The following is a 26523-nucleotide window of genomic DNA, read 5'->3' as shown; positions in this document are numbered from 1 at the left end:
TGCACCCAAGAGACACATAAGCAGAAATCATCATGGGGAGCAAAAAACCAGCAGAGGTAAGGCCAGGGAATAAGAATCAAGAAAAGACACAAGCCAGTGGTATAAATGGAAGGCAAACACAGTCAGTATTGTGTACTTCCCAGCACCACAAGTGTCTCAGTACCAGGGTGCTCTTCGGACATGACAACAGTCTGCCATGTCAAACAAAACTGTCTTCTAGCAAAGTGACACCACCACAGCCTCCATGCCCAGGGGAGGAAATTCTTTGAAGAAGCAGTCAGGAAGCCATTTATATTGTAACCCAGTATAAATGCCCAGTGGTCCAGGACATACAGATGCTTCTCCTCAACTCAGGTTAAGGATTTGCTATGGAAGGCCAGGAAACAGAGCGCTATGCTTCTGACTTCCAGCTCCCCGGAATCCAACCCCATCCCAGGGAAGACTCTGCCTTGGCTTGCAGCTTACCCTGCTGTCTGGTTTAGCACAACAAATGTGCTTTGATCTCCCCGAAGCAGCTGCTGTCTTCCTGCCCTTCCTGGGCCACTCTTGGAGGGCACAGAAGAAGGTACACTATAGCAGCCTGGCCTGCAAAAACATCACTTCAATCCTCCTTTCTCTAAAGATACTATTCACACTGCATAACAAGTAAAAAAAGGAAATGGAAATAAAGAGCCAACTGCAACTACTCAACAGACTGGTAAGTCAAGTAGTATAGTTTGCTCAGTGATAAAACAGATTAAGTAAAAGAAAACTGGAGGCAAGTATGGTTTAGTGACCTAGAGGTTCCAGAAAGAACAGCAAAGGTGTTTGCTGCTAACTAGTAACAACGAGGGTGTGTCTCTCCTTGCTGTAAAAGCCAAGGAAAAAAGCAGCACTTCATTTTCTGACAGTTAAAAAGCTCAAGGGATTTAAAGTGCACATGAAAGGGACTGTAAAGCTGATTTTTTCCATACAGAGGTGCACTTTAATTCACCCAATGTCCTCAAATACCTGGAAGCAGCCATCACTTCTAGCATGCATATACTGTGCCTACTGAGTGTCTCAGAGGAAGCTGCTGGGTGTCACTGATAATTTCAAATTAAAGTGCAACAAGTCAAAAGCAAGGTTGTTCCTATTGCTACATGTGAAACAAGCTTCTAAAAGCACTGCTGCCAAGTCCATTTTGTTTACAAGTACCTGTCACAACAGCTAAGCCATTTTAGGAACTGTTTAAAAGAGAATAAGCTAAATGTAGCGCTAAATTTGAGGCTTACAGAACTCAAGTGCTTTTTCCAAATTACCCTTCATTTCAATATTGCATTCAACAGGTCAGAATATGGAAAGGCTTTTCTGAACTTCCAAGAGTTAGAAGCCTGATTTTCTCAAGTGTGAAGTGCTTGGAGTTGTCATCAACTTCTTCTGAAGGCATAGGAAGAGAGCTGTCAGTTACACTAAGTAATCCTTTCCATGGAAAATAAACCAGTAACAAGAAAACATATTTGTGCAGTAAAGTCCAAAAGGACTGCAAATTCGAAATTAACCCTTAGTCTTGTCTTTACATTTAATACCTGCAGCATGCCTGCAATAACACTGAAAAACAAAACACCTCTCATCACTTGCTGCAGGCCTGATATTAGTGCATATTTAATGTTTCTCAAAACACATTTAAACTAGCTTTGGCAGACAGACTCAGTATGTTTACAAATGACTTCTGCATAGTGTAGTTTACCTGCTGATAGGTATTTTCTAAGTACTGAGCAATGTATGGTTAGATTTCAACAATGAAATCAGTTTTCTTTCTGATTTGTTGCTATTTGCAGTGGCAAAAATGAAACATGAATATGTGGGAAAAGATTACATGGTAGTTTTGCCTTGATTTTTTTGTGCTTTAAAATAAAAAGACAGACTTCCTGACATTTTCAATGTGTTATCCATTGCCAGTTTAATTTTGCTAAAAGATTCCTCTTCAGGCTGTCACTTTGACTAGCCAAGAGAGAAGATGGAGAGCACTTACAAGAATTGTTTATGAGATGACAAGTGCTTCGAAGGACCTATTAGGTATGTATAAGAATATCAATTCAGACTAACAGTGGAAGTTACTTCTGGAAAAGAGACATTCTCCATTAGATCTCTCCAGAAGATAGGTAACACCTTCAGACTTGAAGCTGTGGATCCAATTTAAAGATTCCCCAACAGCAAGTAATTAAAAATTGAAGTTACCATTTATTTTCTTCATGCTCAATACTTACGAGCAGTAGGTAGCACTACATGGTGTAGTGCATCACTTCAAACCACCAATAAGAAATTAGAATTTTTTATTGTTTTTTTAATGTTGTATAGTCAATCCTCTACAGTGGGGGGCTGGGAGGAGAATATGGGCAGAGGCAAAGCACAAGCAGTGAAGAGATGATAAAAAAAAAAAAGGACCCACGTAAGTTGTCTCCATGTTCTGACATGGCTGGTACTGAGCAACCATCAGTAAGCTCTGCTGAACCTAAGTCAGCTCCTCCACAGACACCAAAGCGTCCCTGCAACACATGTCACTGCAAAGAGCTACAGTGCAGGATTTAGCCCATGCATTGCAAAACTTTCCACGCCCCAATGGGCCCCCTCACATCCCAGGCATCTTGACTGGCAAGGTTAAAGCTCTAAACGGAGATATACTCTTTTCTGTTGGCAGATGTACTCAAGCAGCCCCACTCCCTCTTCTTCTAGATAAGTCATCATACTGGAGTTCCCTGATCTTATATACTACAGCCCCACCAAAAGTTGTATTGGCAAAAGCGAGGGATAGAAGGAACCAGTGTTACACCAGGCAACACAGCCACCAATTCACATCACACTCTAATGGCTTTTGTTTGCTCTAGGGAGCAAACACTAAAGCATTATCACCCAGACTTGGTCAAACATGAGCATTAAGTTTTCCTAGGTGGTGTGATGCAACCCAACAACTTGCTGCTCTCAAGAACAAATGGGGTATTTCACTCCCCTTCCGTATAGCTGCAGGTCTTGCCTCCTCCCTGGCTTTCAATTTATTCAGTCCCCCGATAAGGGAAACTCACCTCACTAACCTGTCAGAAAATTAACTCTGGAAGAAAAGCTAAGCTAGCAAAACAAGGTCCAAGTAGTACAGGAGGCAGTACATGAACAGAGCATGTAAGATTTTTCTTCAGCAACTTCAGGCTGCTTTACCCCATCACTGACTTCCTGACCCGCTCACATCATGTGAGTCACATGTCCTATAACAAGGTTTCTGGGGTTTGGGTTGGTTGCTTCTTAAAAATCAAGAAATTAAAGGCACTTCCATGCAAAACTGGAGACAACACACCCTAGTTTTCACTAGAATCCTTTACATTACTCTTTGAAGATTCTATTACCTGAGCAAATCAGTAAGGCAAAACCTCAGTATGTGTAAGTTTAAATCTAAGGATCTGGACCCATCAGATCCAGAATGGAATTCAGACTTCAGGCACAGTAACATGGGTTTTGAAAGAGGATTTGTTCACCACCAGTGAAGCCATTTGGGGAAGTGCATCATATTGACTACACATGCAGAACTTTTTCCTTCCTAGTTTTATTTTGTTGTTCTCAATTTCAGAGAGATTGAAGGCCTCAAAGAGCAGCTCTAGTAGGAAACTACAACAGACACCAGAACTGGAGCTGCTTGTCTCATCAACAGGAGATAGCCCAAGAACCCAAACAATAACAGAGGATGACATCAACTGCAACAGCCTCTGTACATGGACAACCCTTGTCCAGACTTGCAAGCCCAAAACAGAAGGAGAACTTTTAACTACTGCTGCCAGAGATATTGGGCATGCCTAAGCAGACAACCAACAGCCTTAGAAATTCAACATGCACATTCAAATTTGGCAACACCTCCCCAGGTTGAATTTTTTTCAGCAGGAACTAATGGACAACCTCACAGGCTACTTCTGCACCAGAGCAGAGTCAAGTCTGTGCGGTTTTGCCTAGTCTAGTCCATAATACTTCTGCAGTCAGACAACACATTTCCTCTGCAACCAGAATGAACTGTCAGCTCTCCAGCAAAGGACAGCTGTGATGTCTATTAGATAAGCACCATTCAAATTTTGACTTGGGGCCTGCAATGAAGAGAATCAGTATGGGAAAATGCTACTTGAAATGACGCAAATCACTATGTGCCCTTTATGATATTACAGGGTCACTGAGATAAGTTTTATGCATTCCAAAACTTTCACACACTCACTTAGGTATACACTTAATGAAATTAAATGCAATCTCACATGTCTAGTAGTTGACTATTAACATTAAAAACAACTGCTACTGGAAACAAATCATGGTACATGCTTATCCAGAAAGTATTTTAAAATTACAGAACTGCAAATATCATACTACTTCTGAATGCGGAAGGATAGTATTTCCTTTATTAATCTTTCTAATCAGACTTAATGTTTAAAAAGTTTCCTACTGTGCTTCATGTATTTGCCTATAAATCATTTGTTTATAATCCACCCCACACAATGAACCATCTTTCTGTAAAGCATCAAAGTCATCTTATGCAGTTGATAGATGTTACAATGAAGCAACACATCCTCAATGGGAAAGGAAGCACGGCTATAAAAGGCAGGCATGCAGAAGATACTGAAATTTAGCCGATGGCAAACTTGAATATTCTGTTATTTTATTCAAAACTACTTTCCTGCTTGAAGAAATTTTTACTGCAACAACAAATATTCCAGCTTTCTTCAACAGCCTCTCAGTTTACTGATACCCCACAGTACAATTAAAAATAAGGTAAAAGTTTAACATGCTTCCATCAACTTGCTGCTAAGGACAAACGGCCATTTGCATGATCCAGCTAGGACATGTAATCAGCCACTTACAATAACAAAGAACTCAAAAGGAATCCTGTTTTCCAAAGATGGAAGTGGTAAAAGCAGCAAAGAGGACAAAAAAAAAAACCAACATCCTTTGGTCTGACACATAGTGTCTATCACACATGACTAAACCCTAGGTCATACATACAGTTCAAAATAAAACTTTTTTCCCCCTTTTGAAATTCAAAAGATTGCATCAAATGGAAGGACATTTTGTATATTTGCTTATAAACAACAAAATTCTCAACCTTGTCCCTCTTACATCAATTGCTGGGTTAAAAAAAAGATAAGCTTATTCAGGTCAGATAATTGCAAAGACCAAGACATGCTGTTCCTTTTATTCTAGGAAAGACTGATGTGATTAGAATGAAGACAGATTTGATCCGTTCTTCCTAACAAAGGATTTTCCACAGTTTGTTTCATCTGGAGGTGACTAGTCTGGTGAAGAGCCTTTCAATCTCTGCCATACACTGCGAAATGGACCTACTCACAGATTTTTCACAAAAGGTATCATGGGTTGTTTAGAGTATCAATGACTAACAGATTAAGCTGTTCCAGAAAATTAGTTCTGTAGAAACAAACCACCTCGCTTCTAAAAAACTTCCAATGAGGAGTGGGATTTAGGAATGATATCTCCAACACCATGCAAAAGGTTTATGCTGTGAGAGTGGAGGAAAGAAGCACATGGTGATTCTGAAGTAACCAAGGGAAGTTAAAGCACAGGATGGAAAGCCAGATGCCTGCTTTAAAAGAAAGCCAAATCCTTTGAGGTTTATAAACTCATTAAAGATGTTTCTGTCCATTTTTATCTGTGTCTTGTGATAGAATGGTTAGTGGAAAGCAGGCATTCATAATTCTGCCAGAATCCAGAACAGGCCCGCTGCTGAGGACAGCTAGCCCAGAGGTTTCCCAGCCAAAAAAAAGCCCTTTGAAAGAAGTCCTGCAGCACTTCATCCCAGAAGAGCAAGTGCTGAGAGGCACAACTGGGGGATGGGAAGGAAGCTCAAGTATCTGCCACTCCAAAAGGAAAGGGGGTAAAGGGGTAAAACCACTGTACTGCAATAAATACACAAAAGTCCAGGGAAAAGGTAATGCCAAGTCTCCTTCACTGGGAGCATTCACAGATCTCCACTGTTTTGAGTTAAAAGCAGATTGCCTTCTCTAACTAGGCAGACCCTGGACTAAGGCAAGAACTGACGTATGCCAAACAACTCCGTAAGAGAGTAAACACACATAGAATGCTTACTCTTCTCTAGATAAACACAGAGAGCTGACAACAGCATGGCCTCAGTCAGCAGCGATGGACACAATCCATTTCCCTTCCCCGTGCCAAGCACTCACAGGGTGCCGCCATCGGCGGAGGGAAAGCAGAGGAAGATGGCTGGAGGTGCAAGCCAGAACAGAAATGTAAAACTATGCTCCGGCCATACAGAGTCCAAGCTGCTGCAGGCCATACAAACACAGTCTTATTTACCCAACTTTTCAAAACTTCCAGGTCCTCCTTTGTTCTAAAAAAGCAAGGCTGTTCTAAAAACATTTTCTGACTCAAATGACCCAAGGTCAGGGACAGCATCAGCTCCATTTAATACTGGAAATTCTTCCAGTAGCCTCTGAAAGGGCAACAAAAAACCCCCGAGTGGTTTGCACGCAAAGGAACTAATTAAGCCTGGTTTGCATACAACCTACTTGTAAACTAAACTGCACAAGACTTTCATATGGATGGCTACAAAGGGGCAAGTTGTGACTCAAGTTCTTTTCCCTTGTATGGATTATACAGCTTCTCTTTTCAGTGGATGCCCCGATGCCTCAAATGGCATCTGCTCCCAACTGCTGCCTTTCTTTTGGCTGAAGCACCAGCAGGGTCTCTCTGCAAAACCTGCTCACAGCTTAAAGGTCTGCAAAAGCTTCAGTCCCTGCATGTTTCCATCCCTTTGTGATATCTACTCAACACGTTATCTGAGCTTAGAAGAGGGAATGGAAAGATTGCAAGAAATCTCACTTCTACAGGAAACAGAGCTAAAAATGGGCAGCCAGGATAGTTTTGAGATACTACCACCAGCAGCAAGTCAGGATAGGTTTCGTGTTAAATCATACCTCCACCAGAGCAACGACTGATTTTGAAACAGCTACACACTATGTTGAGATACAACACAAACCCACTCGTATTTCTGCCACCCATGCTTCTACTTTTGCCCTGCACAAACATCTTTCAGCCTCCCCAGGCACCAGCTGAGGGGTCTGCACAAACACTACAGATCTCTTATGCCACATGACTCTTACAGCAATGAAAAGGGAGTTCAAGAGTTTCAGAAACACCACTCTTGTAGCAACCTCCTGCAAGAAGTTACTGTTACACTGGTAATGTGGATGCAAAAGCACAAAGCAAAAATTATTCGTGCGCTTTTGTAAATTGTGCAAGTATTCAAATAAAAATAGAAGACAACTTATTTTGCTCAGAGAATTAATTTTTCCTCCAGAGATGAACGTAAGATGACAAGTCACCTTGAAAATAAGCCATATCATTAACACAGAACATTTTCAAATTAAAATAAAAGAGACACCATCAAGGTTCAAGGCAAAAGAACAGTCTGGCACTGAAGAACAAGACCTCCTTGGAAGGACAGCTTTAATTGCATATCCTTTCCAGCAGAGCATAGCAGGGTGGGGGGAAGAGAGAATCTGAAGTGGGACACAGAGCTATAATTGCATGGGCATTTGCTAAGTGGGTCTGCATTTGCTAAGTAGGTCTGTGTATTGTGTTGTCCAGAATTAAAAAAAAAATCAAGAGATAAGCACTTCAGCCTGCATAGGGCTTGGACACCTTCCCAGAATTCAGGTCGTAAACAAAGATCCTCATAAGCAATGAGGGGTGCCAGAGCAAACACTTCCATGTAACTGGTCTGCATTTGCCTGTCTAGCCAAAAATTAAACGATGCACTTTTTCTTTTTATTGGCAAACATGCAATACAAAAGTACAGCAGCTTTACAAATTTCAGTCTCTCACCCACTTTCACACAATATCACTGTATGTCAACACCCAAGTTTTAAATACTGTTATACTTAGTATATACTTAATCTACTCTGGTGTGTTTAAAAAAAAAAACTCCTGCATTTACTTTCAAACAAGTTCTCTAGAGAACAGCCAAAGCACCCTGAAGCCTGCTGGAGAAAGTCAGCTGGATTTCCAGAACAGTCACACTCTGATAAAAGGAGCTTCAAATTCAGTCTGAAACCACATCTAAAGTATATTCCCACCACCCTGCCAAGGAAGTCAAGGGACTAGCATTGACCTGTGGTTGCTAGACTTTACCTTGGACAAACCTTCTAACCACTTGTCAATTATCAGCAGCCATGTTCAAATCTCCAAGAAAACAGCAGCCAAAAAGGAGGGATTTACAGTTAATAATTACCCAACATACTGGTGTATACAAATTGGCTTGCTTAACAGATGTCTGGTAAGTGGTATTGACACACATCATCTGAAAAGCATTTGTATGCAGCCAGGTATTGTTCTGTGATCTCTTCAGGCATCACAGCCATGAAGAAAGAGATTTAAAAGAAGACACAAAATACTACAGGTTGAATTGATGGTATCAGCTCAAAGCCAGTCCAGCCAGTCCTGACAAAGAAAACAAAACAGGCGGTGAAGGAAAAGATGACAAAAAACCTGCACACCTTTCCCCATACATAAGCTGCTCTCAAGCATCACTGTATAGCACAGATTCACAGTTCCTTCCTGATCAGGTCACCATTCATCTTCAGAGCTCCCACCAACCCACCACCTCCACTGGGCCACCAGCCCCATTGAGGTTAACTACCCACAGCACCCAGTTTCTGTGCAAACCTCCACTCCAGCTCCTACTGGGAGCTCCCTGAGCCATCTTTCTCCTTGCTGTTCAGCTCTTGGAACTCCTCTCACCCAGGAGATGGGGCCCAGCACCCCACATTGCTAAGCAGAGCACACTGAACACCAGAACTACAGCGCTCACAACCCAGCATCCCTCGCCCACAAGGAAGTCAACCCAGGGCTCACCCCTTCTTTCCAAGTGGCTTGGAAATGGCTTGGAGAGCAGCCTTTTCCCCAAAGCCGTGGCAGCACCCCCCTGTCCCAGCCTCTCCCTTTGCTAATGCTGGCACACAGCACTGGGGAAGAACCCATCAGGAGCAGAGGCTCAGCTGGGCAGCCACACGCGTGGACTTGGAGCACGTGCCAGGCTCTTACCTCTGCTCACATCATCCCCTTTACTCAGGGTAGATGTTTTAACTCTTCGCGTAGTCGCTGCACAGACAGAAGCTCTGAGCCAAGACAGGGAAGAAGGAAGAGAAAGGCCAAGCAATTTCCCCTGGTCTCCTCACCCTCACTGGGACACACCAAGTGTCTCCAGAGGGCCAGACACACGCATGCTCTTCCAGTCCGATGGCTGCTGATGGTCATTGCTCCACTTTTCAGCTTTCAATAAAACAAGGGACATTGAAATTAATTCCTAAGGGATATCACTAATTGGCAGAATCAAAATTCATTGTACATAAATCTAAATATTTATATTAATTTCTCAGTGTCCCACCGCATTGCATTCATCTAAGGGCTGAGTTCAGAGACTATTACAAAAAGACTGCCTTCAAACTGCCAAATGCTTTCCAGGTCTCAGCAACGTCACTCAGACTTTGGTCCTTCTGCTCTGCTGGTGCTACCCAGTCCGCTGGTAGCCATCCATACTTCCTGGTTTGTTTCAAAGTACCCAAAGCAGATATACACATTTGTAAGAGAAAGATCTAAGAGAACAAGCAAGGGAGGAAGTGTGTCTCATGTCTCGTACAATAAAAACAACTAAAGTAAAATACTAGATCTAATCTGCCAAATAATTAGGTATCATTCACTGTATTTTTTTAAACTTGATACTTTTCTTACATTAATAGCATGCACAGCTCTGCTATTTACCACAATCCTGACTGTATTAGTGCCTTACTCATCTGAGTGCTATCCTATTTTCATCACCGGTTTTGCAGTGGAGAAAGAAGAAAAAAAAAAAGAAGAAAGAGTGGTGATGTTTCCTTCCAGCTTGTCCAGAAGCTTGTCAGGTGATACTCTCTCTCTGAAATGAGCAAACTGAATTATTAAACAGTCAGGAGTCAAGACACTCAAATGTTCCCATTTTGTGATTAGAGAAAGGCAGGAGGAGCACACAGCCACCCTTCTCTCCTTCCAGTGGTCCAACGGCAGAGCAAAACCTCCTGCCAAGAGGAACTGCCTCTTCTCTTGCTGTATCTTCTTTTTCACCTGCATTTCCCTATGCTTCCATCCAAACAAAGACACTTTCTTCCTCTCAAGTAGTCGTGGTATCCAAAAAGCTGCCTATATTTATACTTTTAACTGTCATGCTATAACCAATAAAGCCCAAAATAAAAGTACAGTCATGGCACAAGGTTGATTACTGCAATAATCACCACAGGCAGATAGTTTCAGCTGTGAAACTTTTAATGAAGTGGCATGAAAATAGATACTGATGATACATTTGTCAAACAGATTAATAAATCCCTTCCAACCTTCTCTCAAAACTGGCAAAGGACCTTATCTGCAGTTTTAAAAAGCAAGCAAAGGACTAAGACTTGATTTCCATTAACAGGCTCACATTTGCAGCGGAAAGTTCTTGTGATTGCTTGAGACTGAAGTTAGTCAAGGCACAGGAAAAAGTGCCGTTACCTTTTGGTGTAGCATAACATTTAAAATATGCTTAAAATAGTGCCTTCAACTTTATTCTCTAAATGGATGAACTGGCCTGTTAAGCCTGTTACAGGGAACAATGAAGGGAGGATTCTAAAGCCACAGAAAATATGAAGAGCTAGAAATACACAAATGCATGCATTTTAAAAAATCAGGACTCTGCAAGTAAATCCAAGGTTTACGTTGCAATCCTATTTGCTGCACTACTTCGTCAGATTTTTTTCCCCATCAGCAAGTTCTACTGCTTTCTCCTTGCTTATCTCCTTTCAGAAGCATTATTCATTAGAAAAGGACAAACCATAACTTCACAAAACCAAAAAGCCCAGACTTTTCCACCTTCTGCTTACCTGTAGCATCTCTATCCAGTTGAGAAATCTGTCCAAATGCTGTAAGGCACGTCTTCACTGCACCATCTACTGAGGCTCTTCTTCCCAAAGCACAGCTCCACAAGGTAAGCCAAGCCCAGATAAGGCTTCTTGAGGTCCCACCCTCCCTGTCAGCCTCCCCACCTTGCACATTCCTCCATCCACTATACCATCAGAACTGCTCCTCTTGAAACCACAGAGATCTGCTTCAAGGAAGGGATCTGGCAAAAAACCTACCTTAATTAGTTTAAACTGAAGCTGCAGTGGAACCACACCCTCTGCCCAAGCGACAGCAGCCATACTCTAAACAGCCTTAGACCTGCAGCATCCACCTTGTAGGTGTGTGGCTGTTACAGGGCACAACCAACAGAAGTAGGATGATCTGTTCCATGATAATCCCTTCATGTTTTACCTTGTGAGACATCACTTGTTCCTCTTGGTTCATACGATTAATCTAGGAGACCGGAAAACCTGGCTGTGCTCAGCACCCTCTACAAAATGTCCAAACAACCAAAAAAGGTATCATGAGTTGCATCAGACTTGCATTTTTACATAAGTTACATCCTCTGAACCAACCTGTGTTTTATGTTTGGTTTACCATGTTTTGACCAAACTGTTTTGTATACATATGCTTCAACAAAAGCGGAGTATGGTGAAATTATGGACCCAAAAGAAAATACTACCTACCTATTTACGGATAACCTGTGCAGATCAGCAATCCAATAACTAACATGGGTAACAACTTATAGCAGAGTTAGAAGACTTCTTTGTGAGCATGCAGCCATGCAACTGCAAGAACAAAGAGGAAACAGAGCAAGTGCTGCCCAAGGAAGTATGCCATAGAATGGTTTGGATTGGAAGGGACCTCAAAGATCATCTAGTTCCAAACCCCCTGCCATGGGCAGGGACATCCACTAGACCAGGTTGACCAAAGCCCAATCCAACCTGGCCCTGAACACTTCCAGGGATGGTGCATCTACAACCTCTCTAGGCAACGTGTTCCAGTGCCTCACCCCCCTCACAGTGAAGAATTTCTTCCTAATACCTAACCCCCAAGTCCCTCTCCTGAGGGCTGCTCTCAATACCTTCTCCCTCCAGCCTGTAGCTGTGCTTGGGATTGCCCCAACCCATGTGCAGGACCTTGCACTTTGCTTTGTTGAACTTCATGTGGTTCACGTGGGCCCACCTCTCAAGCCTGTCAAGATCCCTCTGGATGGCATCCCTTCCCTCCTGGTACATAGCTGAAAGAATGGGATCCAGTTCCAGCTTGAGTTTCAGTAGGGCATCCCTGCCATGTTTCAAACTTTTTCCACTCACTTGCCTTTGTCGGGGTCAGATCAAAGTTTGGATTTCTCAGAGAGCAGTATTGAAGTTCATTTGACAGCATATACTGAGGGGACAGAGAAGAATGAGAAAGGATCTCTGAAAGTACCTAAAAAAGTAATTCCTTTCTACATCCAGGGAATAGCACCACATTTCTAATGATTGCACTTAGCACACTTATGCTTCATACCTACAAGATAATGAAATATCAGTGCTAGTACTAACAATGCTGCTTCTATAATCCTTATAATAATAAGTACTCCTCTGCTACCTTTTGTTTCCAACATGATTGCTACCAAATATGAAACACCTTCTGAAATCTGTTTTTCCCTGCATCTTCCAGATCTATCTCTGAAGATGAAAACATACAGGTTATTATCTAAGAGGTTAAATCCTGACATGCAGCATGGAGCGCCCATCTTGAATTCTCCATGTTTTCAGAACTAGATAGTGCAGTAAAAGCTGTATTACATATTACAAGATTTTCCCAGTGTTGGTTATAAAGGCCTAGCTAAAACCAAACTCATTTTAATACAGAAGCCTTGATTGGGGGGGGGGGGGGGGGGGGGGGGAGAAAGAAGAAAAAGAGCAAGGGTGGCATACTAGCATCTTTACTATTCGCGCCATCAAGCTGCTTCAGGAGCTGTTTCAAGCTATAAATTACTAAAAAAAAGGAATCTGTAATCAACTTTGGCTGTTACAGGAAAATTCAGTAGGTTTATGACTTTTTTTTTTTGCAAATGTCAGGCTGTTTTCACAGAACATGTCATTTTATCATCTTACGAGGCTAACACCTATTTCACTAATGGTCTAATACCATCACAACTCAAAGCTACATCTTCATATTCCAGTGGTAACTTCAAAAACGCCTCAGGGAAGAAATCACCAAATCATTAAAATCAAACGTGCTTTGAAGAATATTTAGGGTCTGTATTTAGGGGTGGGGAGAGATGTGCCTTTTAATTATTTTTTTAATTAAATCAGCTGCAAGTTTTAAAGTTCAGAGCATTAGAAACTGCTTTGATGTTTCACTTCACAGAATATCAACCTTTTAAGCACAGTATGAACAATCATGTTCCCCCATCTTGAGATAAGCTTCACATCATGTGAACACATAACTGAATCAAAAGCAGCTGTCAACTTAGACAAACCCATCAACTCTATAAAACAAAATAACCTGTGATATAACTATTAATCATTTTTGCCCATGACTGGGCAAATGCATGCTGTAAGCAGAAGACATTTAGAAAGATACTAAAGGCATTTTGTAACTCCTGTTCCATCGGAATAACCTGTAACTTATTTAAAGCCTTTGACATTTGTATTAAGGCACATCTTACTACCTCACAGTCCTGGGAGAAGCAATGGAACAACAGTTCTGATATCTGAAACACCAAAAGTCTTCCTACGACCACCACAGCAAAGGTCTTCACTAGAAGAGTCCCTGAAGCCCCTGCAAGTGGGACAATCCTTTCCAGGGTAACATATTAAGACAAGAAAATTAAGTTTTTCCTAGGATTCAGCTCAGCAGGTGCAACACTCCCCCCAAAAGCTTCCATGCCACAGCTGGCACTGGGGGACATAGTAACAGCAACTGGAGAACTAAGGACACCAACAGGAGTGAGTCAAAACAAGAGGGTGCCACCAATAACCTCACCAACTGAAAACACACTTCACGAGTTCATCTCAGGCACACGTGAGCACAGAGCAGGGTTTTTTTTGTGACAAAACACAGGATTAACCTCCCAGGAACCTCACTACAATTCAGCAAAGAAACAAGCCAATTTGCATTATACCACCTGCTGTGTTTCCAGCCAACTTACCTGATTTTCTGGCAGCTGGGCACTTCTATAGGGTTATTGTTTTACACATAGTTCCATTCTTACTCAGAACTCAAGAAAGGTGTATATCAGGAATTATTTCCACCGTATTTTATAAGAAACCTGTCATCACAATATCAAAGCAACTACAAATGCCCTATTTGGTTTAATAAATCAAAGAGGAAATCCTGATGGAATATGTTCCACTAGCAGCACAATCACTTTGTATTTGACATCCATTGACTTAAGAAGCATCACAGGTTTTCCTCCTCACCTAAATACCTGGCAATTATTTGGGATAACATTATGTATACTGCGATCAGGTCTAAGATGGAGGAACTGTCTACTCTGCATGCTGGTTAAGTGGCATCCAGCCTAATCCAGAATATAAAAGTCTCACCATACTAAGCACATGAGCTGTCTGCTTTATTTTACAGAAGATCAAGAATTCAGGCCAGAGTAACAAAAAGTCAAGAGACCCCATAGCCAAATCCACCTCATGAAGGCCCCTTGCACGCAGGCTTGAGCTAGTGATTCAGGCATTCTCCCAATTCTACTCATTGATAACACAGTCTACTGAGTATTTTCTCAAGAAAAAAAGTTGCAACTTACAGCACAGAATTAAAAATCTTGTAGAAGATATTTTCTTTAGTACACTCTTAATTAAAACAGTGGTTTAGGTAAGTTAAATTTTATTTCACCATTATATTTTTAAAAAGCAGTAAAGATACCTCCTATGCAAAGCAAGGGACCAACAAAAGTTCAGAGAAGTGGATCACATGGTCAGCTGAACACTAATACTGTTTTACAAAGTCTATGAAAACAAACTTGTTCCCATAAAGGCCAACTCAGACCCCAAAGCAATACTTTGCAGCTGAGATAGAATCGCTGACAAATCTAAATACCTTCTCTCAACATTCTCTGTTATAAAGCACAGCAGTGCAAGTCAGTCTCAGCCTAAAAGGAGAATGAAAAGTAATTTGTACCACAACAAAACAGGTTCTCACATGGCCAGAACCTTCAATTAAAAAGAAGGGGGGAGTGGAAAATCATTCTGTACAGGAATACATACTGTCAGTTATGGAGTCAAAAGAAACATATGTAAGAAAGGCAACTCTTTATGTAGTTAATTCAACTTTAGATTCAATGAGAACAGAGAGATGCAGTCAAAGATAATGTGATGACTTAATTCAGAGATTTATCTGACTGATGTCCAGAAGCACTGGCTGTCTCCTCACACTGCAATACATATATGCACTAGTCCCTTACCACTATGCTAACATAAAAGTAAAACAATTCAATGATATTTTAAGTCATTTCCCCAGGGAAATAACTAAATTATATTAGCAAGTAGAAAAAGATAGTCCAGTCTTTGAACTCTACAATGGTCCCACTCCATGAGAATATCTTATCTAGCTACTGTGAATCCATTCACTTAGATCCTGAGATCCACTTACTGGGCTCTCTAACAGCAGCTAAATGGTTTTCATTACAGAAAGAATTGATTAAGACTCCTGTCATTAGTCATCACCCCACACTGCATATTGTTTGAAGGGGAAAAAGGTGCGCCCTTAATTCAACAACTAAAGGGTCTCTGAATGTCAGGTTAAAATACTCCCAGGATCTGGTTTATTTTAACCTGACCTGCTAACTCATGCAAAATTATGAACTGTCCTTATTATTAGATTTTACATCAAAATTAGCTCAAAGATTTAGAAACACTTAAATACAGAAAACAACATTTTAGAGTTACAAGGCTACAGTTTATGTAGGCACTGCCTAAGAAAAGTAAGGCTGTGCTAAGTACAGCTCCACACAAGCTGCGAGTATCAGACCAGAGAAAGACTTCTTTAATGAAACATTAAGTTCTCCTTAATAAAGTGGACTTCTCTTGTGCAGATTACATGGGAGTTTGATTACTGCTTGCATCAGTTTGCCTGCACAAGTGACGTTCCCCTGACTCTGTGTCTGGTATTCTTCCAATGCCAGCATTTGTATATGGGCACCTAAGGCAGCAACTGTTCTGAGTATGAACTGCTGATTAAGCTGTCCATTTTTGTACAGGACAAGACATTGCTCCCTGGTGCAGAACAATGAACAAACCCTTATCGCGTCCATGGATAAGGGAAGGGCAACTGACGTCATCTACCTGGACTTGTGCAAGGCATTTGACACTGTCCCGCATGACATCCTTGTCTCTAAATTGGAGAGACATGGATTCGATGGATGGACCACTCGGTGGGTAAGGAGTTGGCTGGATGGTCGCACTCAAAGAGTTGTGGTCAACGGCTCAATGTCCAAGTGGAGAACGGTGACGAGTGGCGTCCCTCAGGGGTCGGTACTGGGACCGGCACTGTTCAACATCTTTGTCGGTGACATGGACAGTGGGATCGAGTGCACCCTCAGCAAGTTTGCCAGTGACACCAAGCTGTGTGGTGTGGTCGACACGCTGGAGGGAAGGGATGCCATCCAGAGGGACCTTGACAGGCTGGAGAGGTGGGCCTGTGCGAACCGCATGAAGTTCAACAAGGCCAAGTGCAAGGTCCTGCACGTGGGTTGGGGCAATCCCAAGCACGACTGTAGGCTGGGCGAGGAATGGATTGAAAGCAGCCCCGAGGAGAAGGACTTGGGGGTATGGATTGATGAGAAGCTCAACATGAGCTGGCAGTGTGCGCCTGCAGCCCAGAAGGCCAACTGTGTCCTGGGCTGCATCAAAAGAGGTGTGACCAGCAGGTCGAGGGAGGGGATCCTGCCCCTCTACTCTGCTCTTGTGAGACCCCACCTGGAGTACTGCGTCCAGCTCTGGGGGCCCCAGTACAGGAGAGACATGGAGCTGTTGGAGCGAGTCCAGAGGAGGGCCACGAAGCTGGTCAGAGGGCTGGAGCACCTCTCCTGTGAGGACAGGCTGAGAGAGTTGGGACTGTTCAGCCTGGTAGAAAAGGCAGCTCCGGGGAGATCTAATTGCGGCTTACCAGTACCTGAAGGGGCCTACAGGAAAGATGGTGAGGGACTGTTTATCAGGGAGTGTAGTGACAGGACAAGGGGTAATGGGTTTAAGCTGAAGGAGGGTCGATTTAGATTAGATGTTAGAAAGAAATTCTTGACTGTTAGAGTGGTGAGGCACTGGAACAGGTTGCCCAGAGAAGCTGTGGAAGTGTTTAAGACCAGGTTGGATGAGGCTTTGGGCAACATGGTCTAGTGGAGGGTATCCCTGCCTGCAGCAGCGGGGTTGGAACCCGATGATCTTTGAGGTCCCTTCCAACCCTAACCATTCTATGATTCCTTCTTTCAGTTGGAGCTCCTGAAAGACAACCAAGTCACAACTCAACTCCCCATCTCAAATAAGACCTTTACTGTGCCTCACATTCAACAAGGATACTTTGCTCCAATTTGCCCTTAGGAGCAGATAAGCATTCCTATTTATCATCCTGCAACAGATGAAGCATGTCTTCTATGCAAAGACTCCCTCCTCCTCCATTCCTTAACTATCAAATACAAAACAACACCTATTTCAAGCCTTCAGCTGCAAGGGCAAAACTGCCAGGTCCATGCCTCATTGAGAGTTAAGGATTTCAGCAGTTTTCAGGAGCACCGCCCATGGAAGCATTTACCTCTATACTACATCATGAAACAAGAGCCATCACATCGGTATCATTTTTGGATCACAGGTACTCCTGCTGCTGGAAACGGGGAGCTTACATGTTTGACAGAGGATTAAAATGAACTTTTCTCCTCCTGTTCCTTTGTCTTCAACACTTTGGTTAAACAGCCTAGCCTGACAGATCCAGAAATGCTTTTGCAAAGCCCTCTCACCCCATTGCTCTCCAGAGTTACAAACATATGCACATCAACAAAAAAGGGACGGACTACTCTAAGTCATCAGCCTGGACTACGTACTCTCTGTGCTCTTTAGACACAGCCTAGGTCACTTGCCACATGTCAACTTTGCTACTACCAGCAAGATAACCAGAGCTAAAAAGAAAATTATTTTTTAGACAGGTGTAGACAGAATCTTTGCACAGATCAATAACAACATATTAAAAATCATAATGTAGTAGTTCAAATTACATTCATCATGAAAAAAATTGCACTGACTTACGCGATGTCACAACAGCATTAAACCTTGAACTTACTTCAGACATTAGGACAAACAATGCAGGGCAATTCTCCCATTACACAAGATGCAACCACCATATTCTTAGCCTTTCAAGCAGTGCCAAAGAATATGCCAGTTTCTGCACACATAAGCACTGTGGGTCATGCTGAAATCCCTGCTGCAGTTGCTAGAGTTTATACAGCTTTACCAGATGATTCTCAGATGAGCCATGAAGATATATTACAATGAAATGAGTAGTTCTGAACAAAAGGACTTCCATAATCTTAGCTTATGTACCTATAAATGAACACAGCAAAATCAAGCTGCTGGTGGATCGAACAGCAAGATCAGCAGGTTTGTTCCTGATGAGCAGAATTCTCCAGAAGAGAGCAAGCCAGTAAAAGAAAAATCATGCTCTAAATAAAACTTCTAAACTAAACTCTTCCAAGTTTACAGGCTACTGTGATCCTAGGCACAACTATGTATAAGAAGTGACTGAGAGGAAGTCCTCTACGATAAAGGTTATTAAGGCATTAAGCTACTTTTGAAGTATTAACAAATTTGGTCTGTCCCAAACTTCTCCTCAAGAGGGACAAGCCAAATCACAGGATCCCCTGCTTCAGTGGAAATAAGATTAAGCACTGAGTTATTAAGCAAACTATCATCTTCAGTCAGAGTAGAATTTGAACTTCAGTTTTTATTATTACTAATCAGACTTTAAAGAGACCATATTGATTAGGGACTGCAAACACAAGACACTGAGACTGTGTACTATGAGGAAAAGTACAGCATGGTCAGACTGTGCATTCATGCCCTTGATCACACCTCGAAACAATTAGAAGACAGAACACAAGTAGTCCTAATTATGGACAACAGGGATAGCTACAAAAGATCACAGACAACTGCCTTTGTAATTTGCCCCTACTGTATTATTGCACATAATTTCTAAAAGAAACACACTTGCAAACAGCATTTCCCACAATGACTTACTGGGTAAAGAACAAGACAGAGAAGATGACAGCCAGCACACAGAGTACTCCCACATACCCAACACTAACACTCCATACTTCCTCTGAGAGGCAGATGAACCACTGCTGCTTTTACTATTATTTTCAGCACAGCCGAGATTCCTCCGTATACGGGAACACAAATTCCTCTCCAGCACACACACAGATGAGTAACTAGAAAATGATCTTAATTGCTACATAAATCACATGTGGCTACTTAGCATAGCCAAATACATGTCTGCATAGGAAGTGCTCTCCTCAAAACTGTCTGCAGTATTTCATCAACCTCACAAAACAGTGAGTACGCCAAAAAACCAAAATGAAAGTAGCAATTACTCAGCCCAAGTCAATTTATACCTGTCTACAGAAACATGTAGGCTTTGTTACAGGTGCCTAAACTCATACAAAAGCTTGACAATAGTGTAGCCAGGTTAGCACTGCACTGAAACTGGAGGGGATGACAGCACTCTGTGCTAGCTTCAGTCCCACTGGGACATGTCCCTGAAGTCTGTGGGACATACTGGTTCTCAGACCTTGCCTGAATGTTGACATCAAAAGGTACAAATCTTTCTATGTGTGTATATATAAAAAATATTTTTTTAAAAAAATGTTTGTATATAAATATACATAAGCCCCCTGTTATTTCTACCTAGGAGGAAAGCACTGTACACATTGAACAGCCTCGCCTGGCGCACAGCCTGCAGAAGTCCCCACAGCCTTAGCTGCCTGTCCACGAGGAGACCTATCACTCTCACTTCTCTCTTCCCAATGCTTACATTGCTTGGTTTGGCTTGCAAGTATACTGTCACAGGCAAACACTGCATTACAGATCTGCCACTTCATCTAAAATCCTCTGTTAATCGGTTTATTTGCAACCATTAATCCAACACTGGTGCCACTGGCTTTTTAAAAAAGGGACAAACTGCATTATCAGTTTTTGCTTCTGTTTTTCCTTCATAATTTTGCTCTTGCAGTGGCTAAATGTTAGCCAGAAAGAACATCTTCCAAAATTTGTCTTACACATAGGTCTACAACTGAAATAAGAGATCATGAGAACAGGATACCAAATTTTCTCCTTCCTTAATTAACTGTTTATGGGTTTTTTAAAAAAAATTATTTAGCGTATTCAGATGATTCTGAACTCAGTTGCTCTGCAGAGCACCTCCCTGAATTCACCAGGCTTCAGTTAAAACAAAACTCCTTGTGTATACGTATCTATTCACACATGTCTAAAGAAGTTTAAACGTTTTGGACCATAAGGCTATAGGTGCCCAATACTTTCAGACTTCAGTGAAAGTCCAAAGCTCCAACAGTTCTGCCCCTCTGCCTTTGCATTTAGATAAAGCCACAGCATTATCCCAACTCAATTACATTACTTAAATCACAAAATACCCATACATAGTAAGTACTCCTGATCTTACCAGCAAGAAGCCTAACTACTGTACTCTAACACTCAGATAGGTGGATCAAAGTCTTTTATTCCCCCAAATACAAGGAAAAAAATCCCAGTGTTTATCTAGTGATATTCAAACAAATGTCAATGACAAAGCTCGTCACACATTGCTGGGCTCCAGAAGTTTACGCTAACAGAGAAAATTTAAATTGATTCTAAGAATCAATTGTGATGATAAACCAATGTACAGCAATCAGCATCCTCTGCACAGAGTATAAATCCCGTCTCACCCCCAGAGGGTGTCAGACACCAGAAGGGGACTCAAACTTCACTGCAAAACAGCCACCACGCTCCTGACGCACACAGGTCACATCAAGCGCTCTGAGAGAAGAGTGAAGCAGAAACACAAAATAAGGACCATTAGTTTACTCCAACAGTGATGTGGGCTTAAAAGAGACACAATCTCTATCCCGCTCATTCCTTCGACTCTTAACTTTCAAGTATTTTAGTTGTGACAATGTTTATCCCATAATATTCACCGACTGCCAAATGGATTTAAAAAAAAGGATAAAACATTACTGGATATTTTTAGTTGGTTTTTTTTAAATAAGTTTCATGACTACACGTCAGACACAAACCTAAACTTTTTGGCTCAAAAGCAAGCCTATAATTAGAAACCTCATTTGTTCTGGTAGTCAGGAGAGCCATTTTCCCTAGGGAATGTAGCTGAAAGGAAACCCAGGAAGAGCTGTAATGACCAAACAACGTGAAACTTATTAATAACGGACACTGGTAACACAAAGCCATTTTAACTAGACTTGAGCAGTTACAAACTGCATTTTACCCCTAGAAACCATTTTCTTCCCAAATAGTGGGGTTTTTTTGTATCTCTTCCTCTCAATGAAATGCCTCAACCCACTGTGCAAATTCAAATGGAACAGACCTAAAAAACGGCTTCTGGACCCAGAAGCTTATCTACTTTTTTTTTTTTAACACTTGTGTCAGCTTATCCATTAAAAAAAAAACCTACACCTTTCCCTGCAAACCTCCCCTTCCGACAGCAGAACGAGACACAGCTGGTTACCTTGCCAGGACTAGTTAGGGACGAGACTTTCACCCTCTGCCTTTTGCCTCTCCCCTTCATACCTCCTCTGCTCTCTTACATCCGCTTTCCATTTCCAGCTTTTTTTATGAATTTCCTTTCCCACCCTCATTACCACACCTGCAAATTCCACCAACGTGCAGAAAAGACAGCCACAAAAACGTCATGGCAGGGGGCTGCAGGTGCAGGAGAAGGAAGTAAGACAGTGGGTCTGGAAGTTGTAGAGACTGAGACCAGCAAGAGAGAGAGAGAAATCAGACTTCAGACGGGGAAGGACTTGTGTTGACAGCGAGACAACGAGCACGTTCTTGGGTGCCGGAGGAAAGCGTGCATTTCTGGAAACTGCCAACAGAACCAATTCCATTTTTCTTGCAAGAACTTTTACAGAGCCCTATATGAAATGGTGAAAAACAGAGCATAAACACACAGTTGTTTTTTCTTTAAGGAGAAGAGCAGCATCCAAGTGTCAAAATTCCTACCTCCAAGCTATTTTGCATTAGACATCAAGCAGAGCCCTCTCACATTTTGTGTGCAAACTATTCACAATTCAGATGCTGAATAAGAGCTGCAGGATTTGTTGTCTTCCAACAGCTGGGATCCATGATCTTCACAGCACCACCAGCTTCTGCAGCAGTGTTTCCCAAAGCACAGTGGTGTCCTCTCTCATAGATCCTTCATGGTTTTTTTTTTGGGGGGGGCGGGCGGAGAGAGAGAGAGAGAACAGGGAACTTGCATGTGGAAGGGAAGCACAGAAAACATATGCAGGAAGATGCATATGCCTCCAACATATGGTAGGGCTTGCAGGAGCAGGCATGACTGTTTTCACTTTTCCTGAAAGGATGGGGGTGGGTGGGAGGAAAGAGGGAGAGAAAAGGGGTCAGCTTTCAAAAGCTGGCAAAACATCTTATTTTGGTATTTTCTCTACAGGGAATGGACAATTTCCAAAGGCTTGATCATACAGAAGCACGGGCCTGATCTTGCAAAAGCCTATGCACATGGATAACTTTACCTCACACAAGTAGTCACACTGGCAAGACAAAAATATTTACAGTTCCTCCTTTTTCATTTATTAAATGAGTCATTGCAAGCATGAAACAGGGCCACACTGTGCTTAATCTAGCCTCTTGATGCTTAAATTCTACAATAGTCACAGAAGATAAGAAACCCTACATAAAGCTAAACTTTCATGAGCAACACCACAGCATTAAGCAACTTGTATTTTATGCATGCTGCCCTCAGATTAAAGTATTTCTTGCTTAAAAAAAAAAAATCACCTTGGAGTCACTGCCTGTCATATGCTGTAATGGGTTTTATGCTTTGATTTTTTTTTTTTTAAGAAGTGGCATAGAGAGAAGAAGAGACAAAACTTTAACCACTTAACAGAAGATTAGGCATCTTAGTACCTTTGGGCTTTGCCTATCACAAGATTCTTACACTAGAATTGGTATCAATCCATTAACCCCGCCTTAGCTGCAGAAATTGAGGTACGTAAGCCCATCCCTGCCCCATTAAATAGAAGACAAAAATTCAGCCAGCTACTTAATTTCCTTTTTTCCTTCTTTTCTTTGGAAATCCATACAAAACAAGTCAAAATGCTACTACTGCATTTCTCTGCAGGCACAGCTGCAAGCCAAACGCTCTAACCCATTTCTTCCCTGCAAGAAAGGGGACAGAAGAAGCTAAGACAGAGGGATAAAAGTCATTGCCAGCACTTAAGTCTTCAACAACAAAAGAAACCCACACTGCAAAACTTAGAATCTGTATAGCTGAGAAAGACACAGAAACAATAACTAACAGCTCCCCTCTTCGCTCAAGGGGACATAGTATGCATTTTTTGACTAAACCTCAAATACAAACCAAAAGTAACATCCTCATCCGTACAAAGAGGCTTATTATAATTGTTATTGCTGGAAGGGGAAACTAACTCTTACTGGCCACATGACTGTTGAAATCTACATTCAGCATTGTTTGGGGATTTTTTTTTTTCTTTCCTCTATAACTCAGCAGCTCAGAGCAACTGGTAATAACTTTATGACTAGAAACATCAGCTGAGCATTTCTGATGCTGTAGAGTCAGCAATACAGACGAATTTGTTCCAGGCTACTAAATACATACTTAAACATGTACCCTGCAGCACCTCACTGCAGTATTCTTTTGGGAAACATTAAGAGCACAATATCAAATTTTAGGGTTTGCTTTTTTTTTTCCCATCCCCCTTGCTTGGAAACGTTAACACCACATACAGCAATTTATGTGTTTGCACAATTTACTACTTATACAACTAGTATTTGGTAACACAACTCATACAACAGCATTATAAAGACACACATATGTTTTTAGGATCTGAATCAAGACCTGGGCCTTCTCACACCTCACGATAGAGTAGCTATGCACAGCTCGACCACAGCTAGGTATCTTGTTTGCACAGTACTGTCACGCCATGGTTCTCCTCTGTAAGAGCCAGGTGGCAGCCAGCACTGGCCAAATCAGTTAGCAGGTGAAGTTCAAAGACCCATGGTTCACTGCCCACAGCCGTTCCTCTAGGCCATGTTGTGCTACAGAAAGCCAGCCTTGGTTTCTCTCTCTCTCTAAGGTTCTCCATCTGTTATGCCCCGTTTGTGATTTGCTTAAAACTTAAGCCCTCTAACTGCCCCTCAGGAAACTCCTGCTCCCATTCAAGGAAGCGCACAGAGTTTTCTTCAGCTTTAACTTCCTCTGCAAAGTTTGGCAGGAAGCCTAGGCACACCCTCTCCCTACACCTGAGCTCGGGCACCTTGTGTAAATAGGCTGGGAGCAGCTTTTTATCAGGTTGTGGCTGCTTCACCAGGGTGCTTTCTCCACCCCCACGGGTGGGCCAGAGGGCACCCGAGGTATCCAGGCTTTGACAAGCAAGTTTATAAATAGGTCTCCATAGCAGCAGTAAGATTGACGCTGAAGTCCAGTAGAGATAAAACACCAGAAGTCTGTACAAAGAAACAGACGCTGAACAGAGAGAAGCCACAGACACTGGTGGCAGCAGGGGAAGAAGAGCTAGGATAAACAAAACAGGCTCGCTAGCTTATAGTTTCCAGAGATACAAACCACCTCCAGAAAGAGATCCTGTGCTCTGGGAAGAGAAAAATGAGAAGGGCTGGACTGCTTAGCTAAAGAAACATGACGTTTACCCTATATGGTTTAATGACTGTTCTGGTTTGGACAGGGACTGTTCCATTTTGTATCCCCGATGCAAGTTTTGATCCTAGGAGAGAGGGGCTAGTTTTGTTATGGCAAGGGTTTCTCAACACACCAACACTTCTCACTCTGCCTGCCCTGTACATCCTCCACCGAAATTTCAATGCTGACCACAAAAGGGGTTGGTTTGGGGTTTTTGCTTTGTTTTTAATCAGTTCTTCACTTCAAAGCCTACTTGCAGTTGATTTCCTGAGCTCGAACGCTTGAACCGAGACGCTTAAACACTCCTGAGGGCCCTTCCCTGCCAAGAAAACAGCTGAAGAGGCTGTCATTCATCCCGAAAGGAGCTCCGAGAGGAGTGAAGAGGCAGACGCTGCCGTACCCCAGCCGAGACCTCCCAGCAGGGCTGATAGCAGAGTTACTCACCACTGAAACGTGATTTTTTGATCACATCCCCAGCCCGCCGGACTCTGAAGGGGGTCAGACCTGCAGTCTGGCTCCCTCAGGCCGGCTTCCGAGCGGGGCTCCCCCGCGGGCTCCCGGAGGTGCTAGGGGTCCCTCGGCCCGCGCAGGAGCCCGATCGAAGCCCGGGGAAAAAAGCCCTTCCCCGCCGCCTCCTCCTCGCTCCGTCTCGGGGCCCGTACTGCCGGGCGGCTCCCGCCGGCCCTTCCCCGTGGGGGAGGCGGACACGTGGAAGGCGAGGCCGGAGGGAAGCGGCCCGGTCCGGCGGCAACTGCCCCGCGGGGCGCGGCGGCCCCTCAGCCCGGCACACGGCACTTACTTGTGGGGCGGCCCGGGTCTTGCCCGGCGGCCTCCTGAAAAAGGAGGTGCGGGCAGTGAAAAAGAACTCCTCGGACTCCTCCTCCTCCAGGCTGCTGTAGCCGCTGCTCATGCTGCTGGTCCAGGTCATCGGCGACGGCAGCGGCTGCTGGTACTGCTAGGGCCGGGCGGCGGAGAGCGCCGTCCCGGCCGCCACATGGGGCCCCGCCGCTGCCGCTCCTCTCCCAGCGCCGCCGGGCCGAGGAGGAGGAGGAGTCGCTGCTCTGGCGGCTCCGCTCCCGCCCTCCGCTCCCTTCCTGCCGCACAAGTTTCCGCGGGCAGCGCCGCTCCGAGCCCCACCAGGCGGCGAAGCCTCCGCCCGCCCCGGGCAGCAGGTGAGGGGGCGGGGGCCGGCCGACTGCCCCCCCCCGCCTGGGCCCCGAAACACCGGCCTGGCGTGAGCGGGGCAGTCCCGCCGGCACGGCGAGCCCAGCAGCCGGGTGCCGCGGCCCGACTGCCGCGAGGGCGGCGAGGGGGGAGGCGGAAGATCAAAGCACAGGCGTGAGCTGGAGTTACTGACCCTCCTCCCCCTCGTTAATTACAAGCAACGAGGCAGTTGAGGGGGTCCTTACTAAAGAAAGAAGTTCCCAAACTTTTCCCTCATTATTACCTGATTTCACTCTCCTACACGCCTGTAAGAATAAAGTTATTAAAAAATAACCGATGGTAAAATAATTGCAAGCCTTTCCTGCTTTGTTCTTCCAGTAATCTTTGAATTTAAGCTTTGCAACTGGCAGCAGACCCAATCGTGCTGAGCAATAACAACCTTGAATCCCCGCAGCTGCCGTGGGTGGCTGGCCCTGGCCTCTCCTCCATGATCAGGCCCACAGACATTAAGTCAATGGAATTCATCGCCCCAGGATGTAA

At 43.4% G+C, this 26523-nt stretch overlaps 1 protein-coding gene across 1 annotated transcript in view; it reads right to left on the bottom strand.

The window, feature by feature from the left end:
* RASSF3 (Ras association domain family member 3) overlaps positions 1–26119 on the bottom strand; it is a 52952-nt gene extending 26833 nt beyond the window's left edge. Inside the window, exon 1 of the mRNA XM_054813335.1 lies at positions 25619–26119. Within this exon, the coding sequence (XP_054669310.1) occupies positions 25619–25747 (129 nt within the window). The 5' untranslated portion in view covers positions 25748–26119. The remainder of the gene's footprint in view (positions 1–25618) is intronic.
* Positions 26120–26523: the final 404 nt, after the last annotated feature.

This window comes from Grus americana, chromosome 1, assembly GCF_028858705.1.
Source record: "Grus americana isolate bGruAme1 chromosome 1, bGruAme1.mat, whole genome shotgun sequence".
NCBI classification, from domain to species: Eukaryota; Metazoa; Chordata; class Aves; order Gruiformes; family Gruidae; genus Grus; species Grus americana.
Note: the sequence above shows the minus strand (reverse complement) of the source record. Positions and strands in the feature narration are given on the sequence as shown.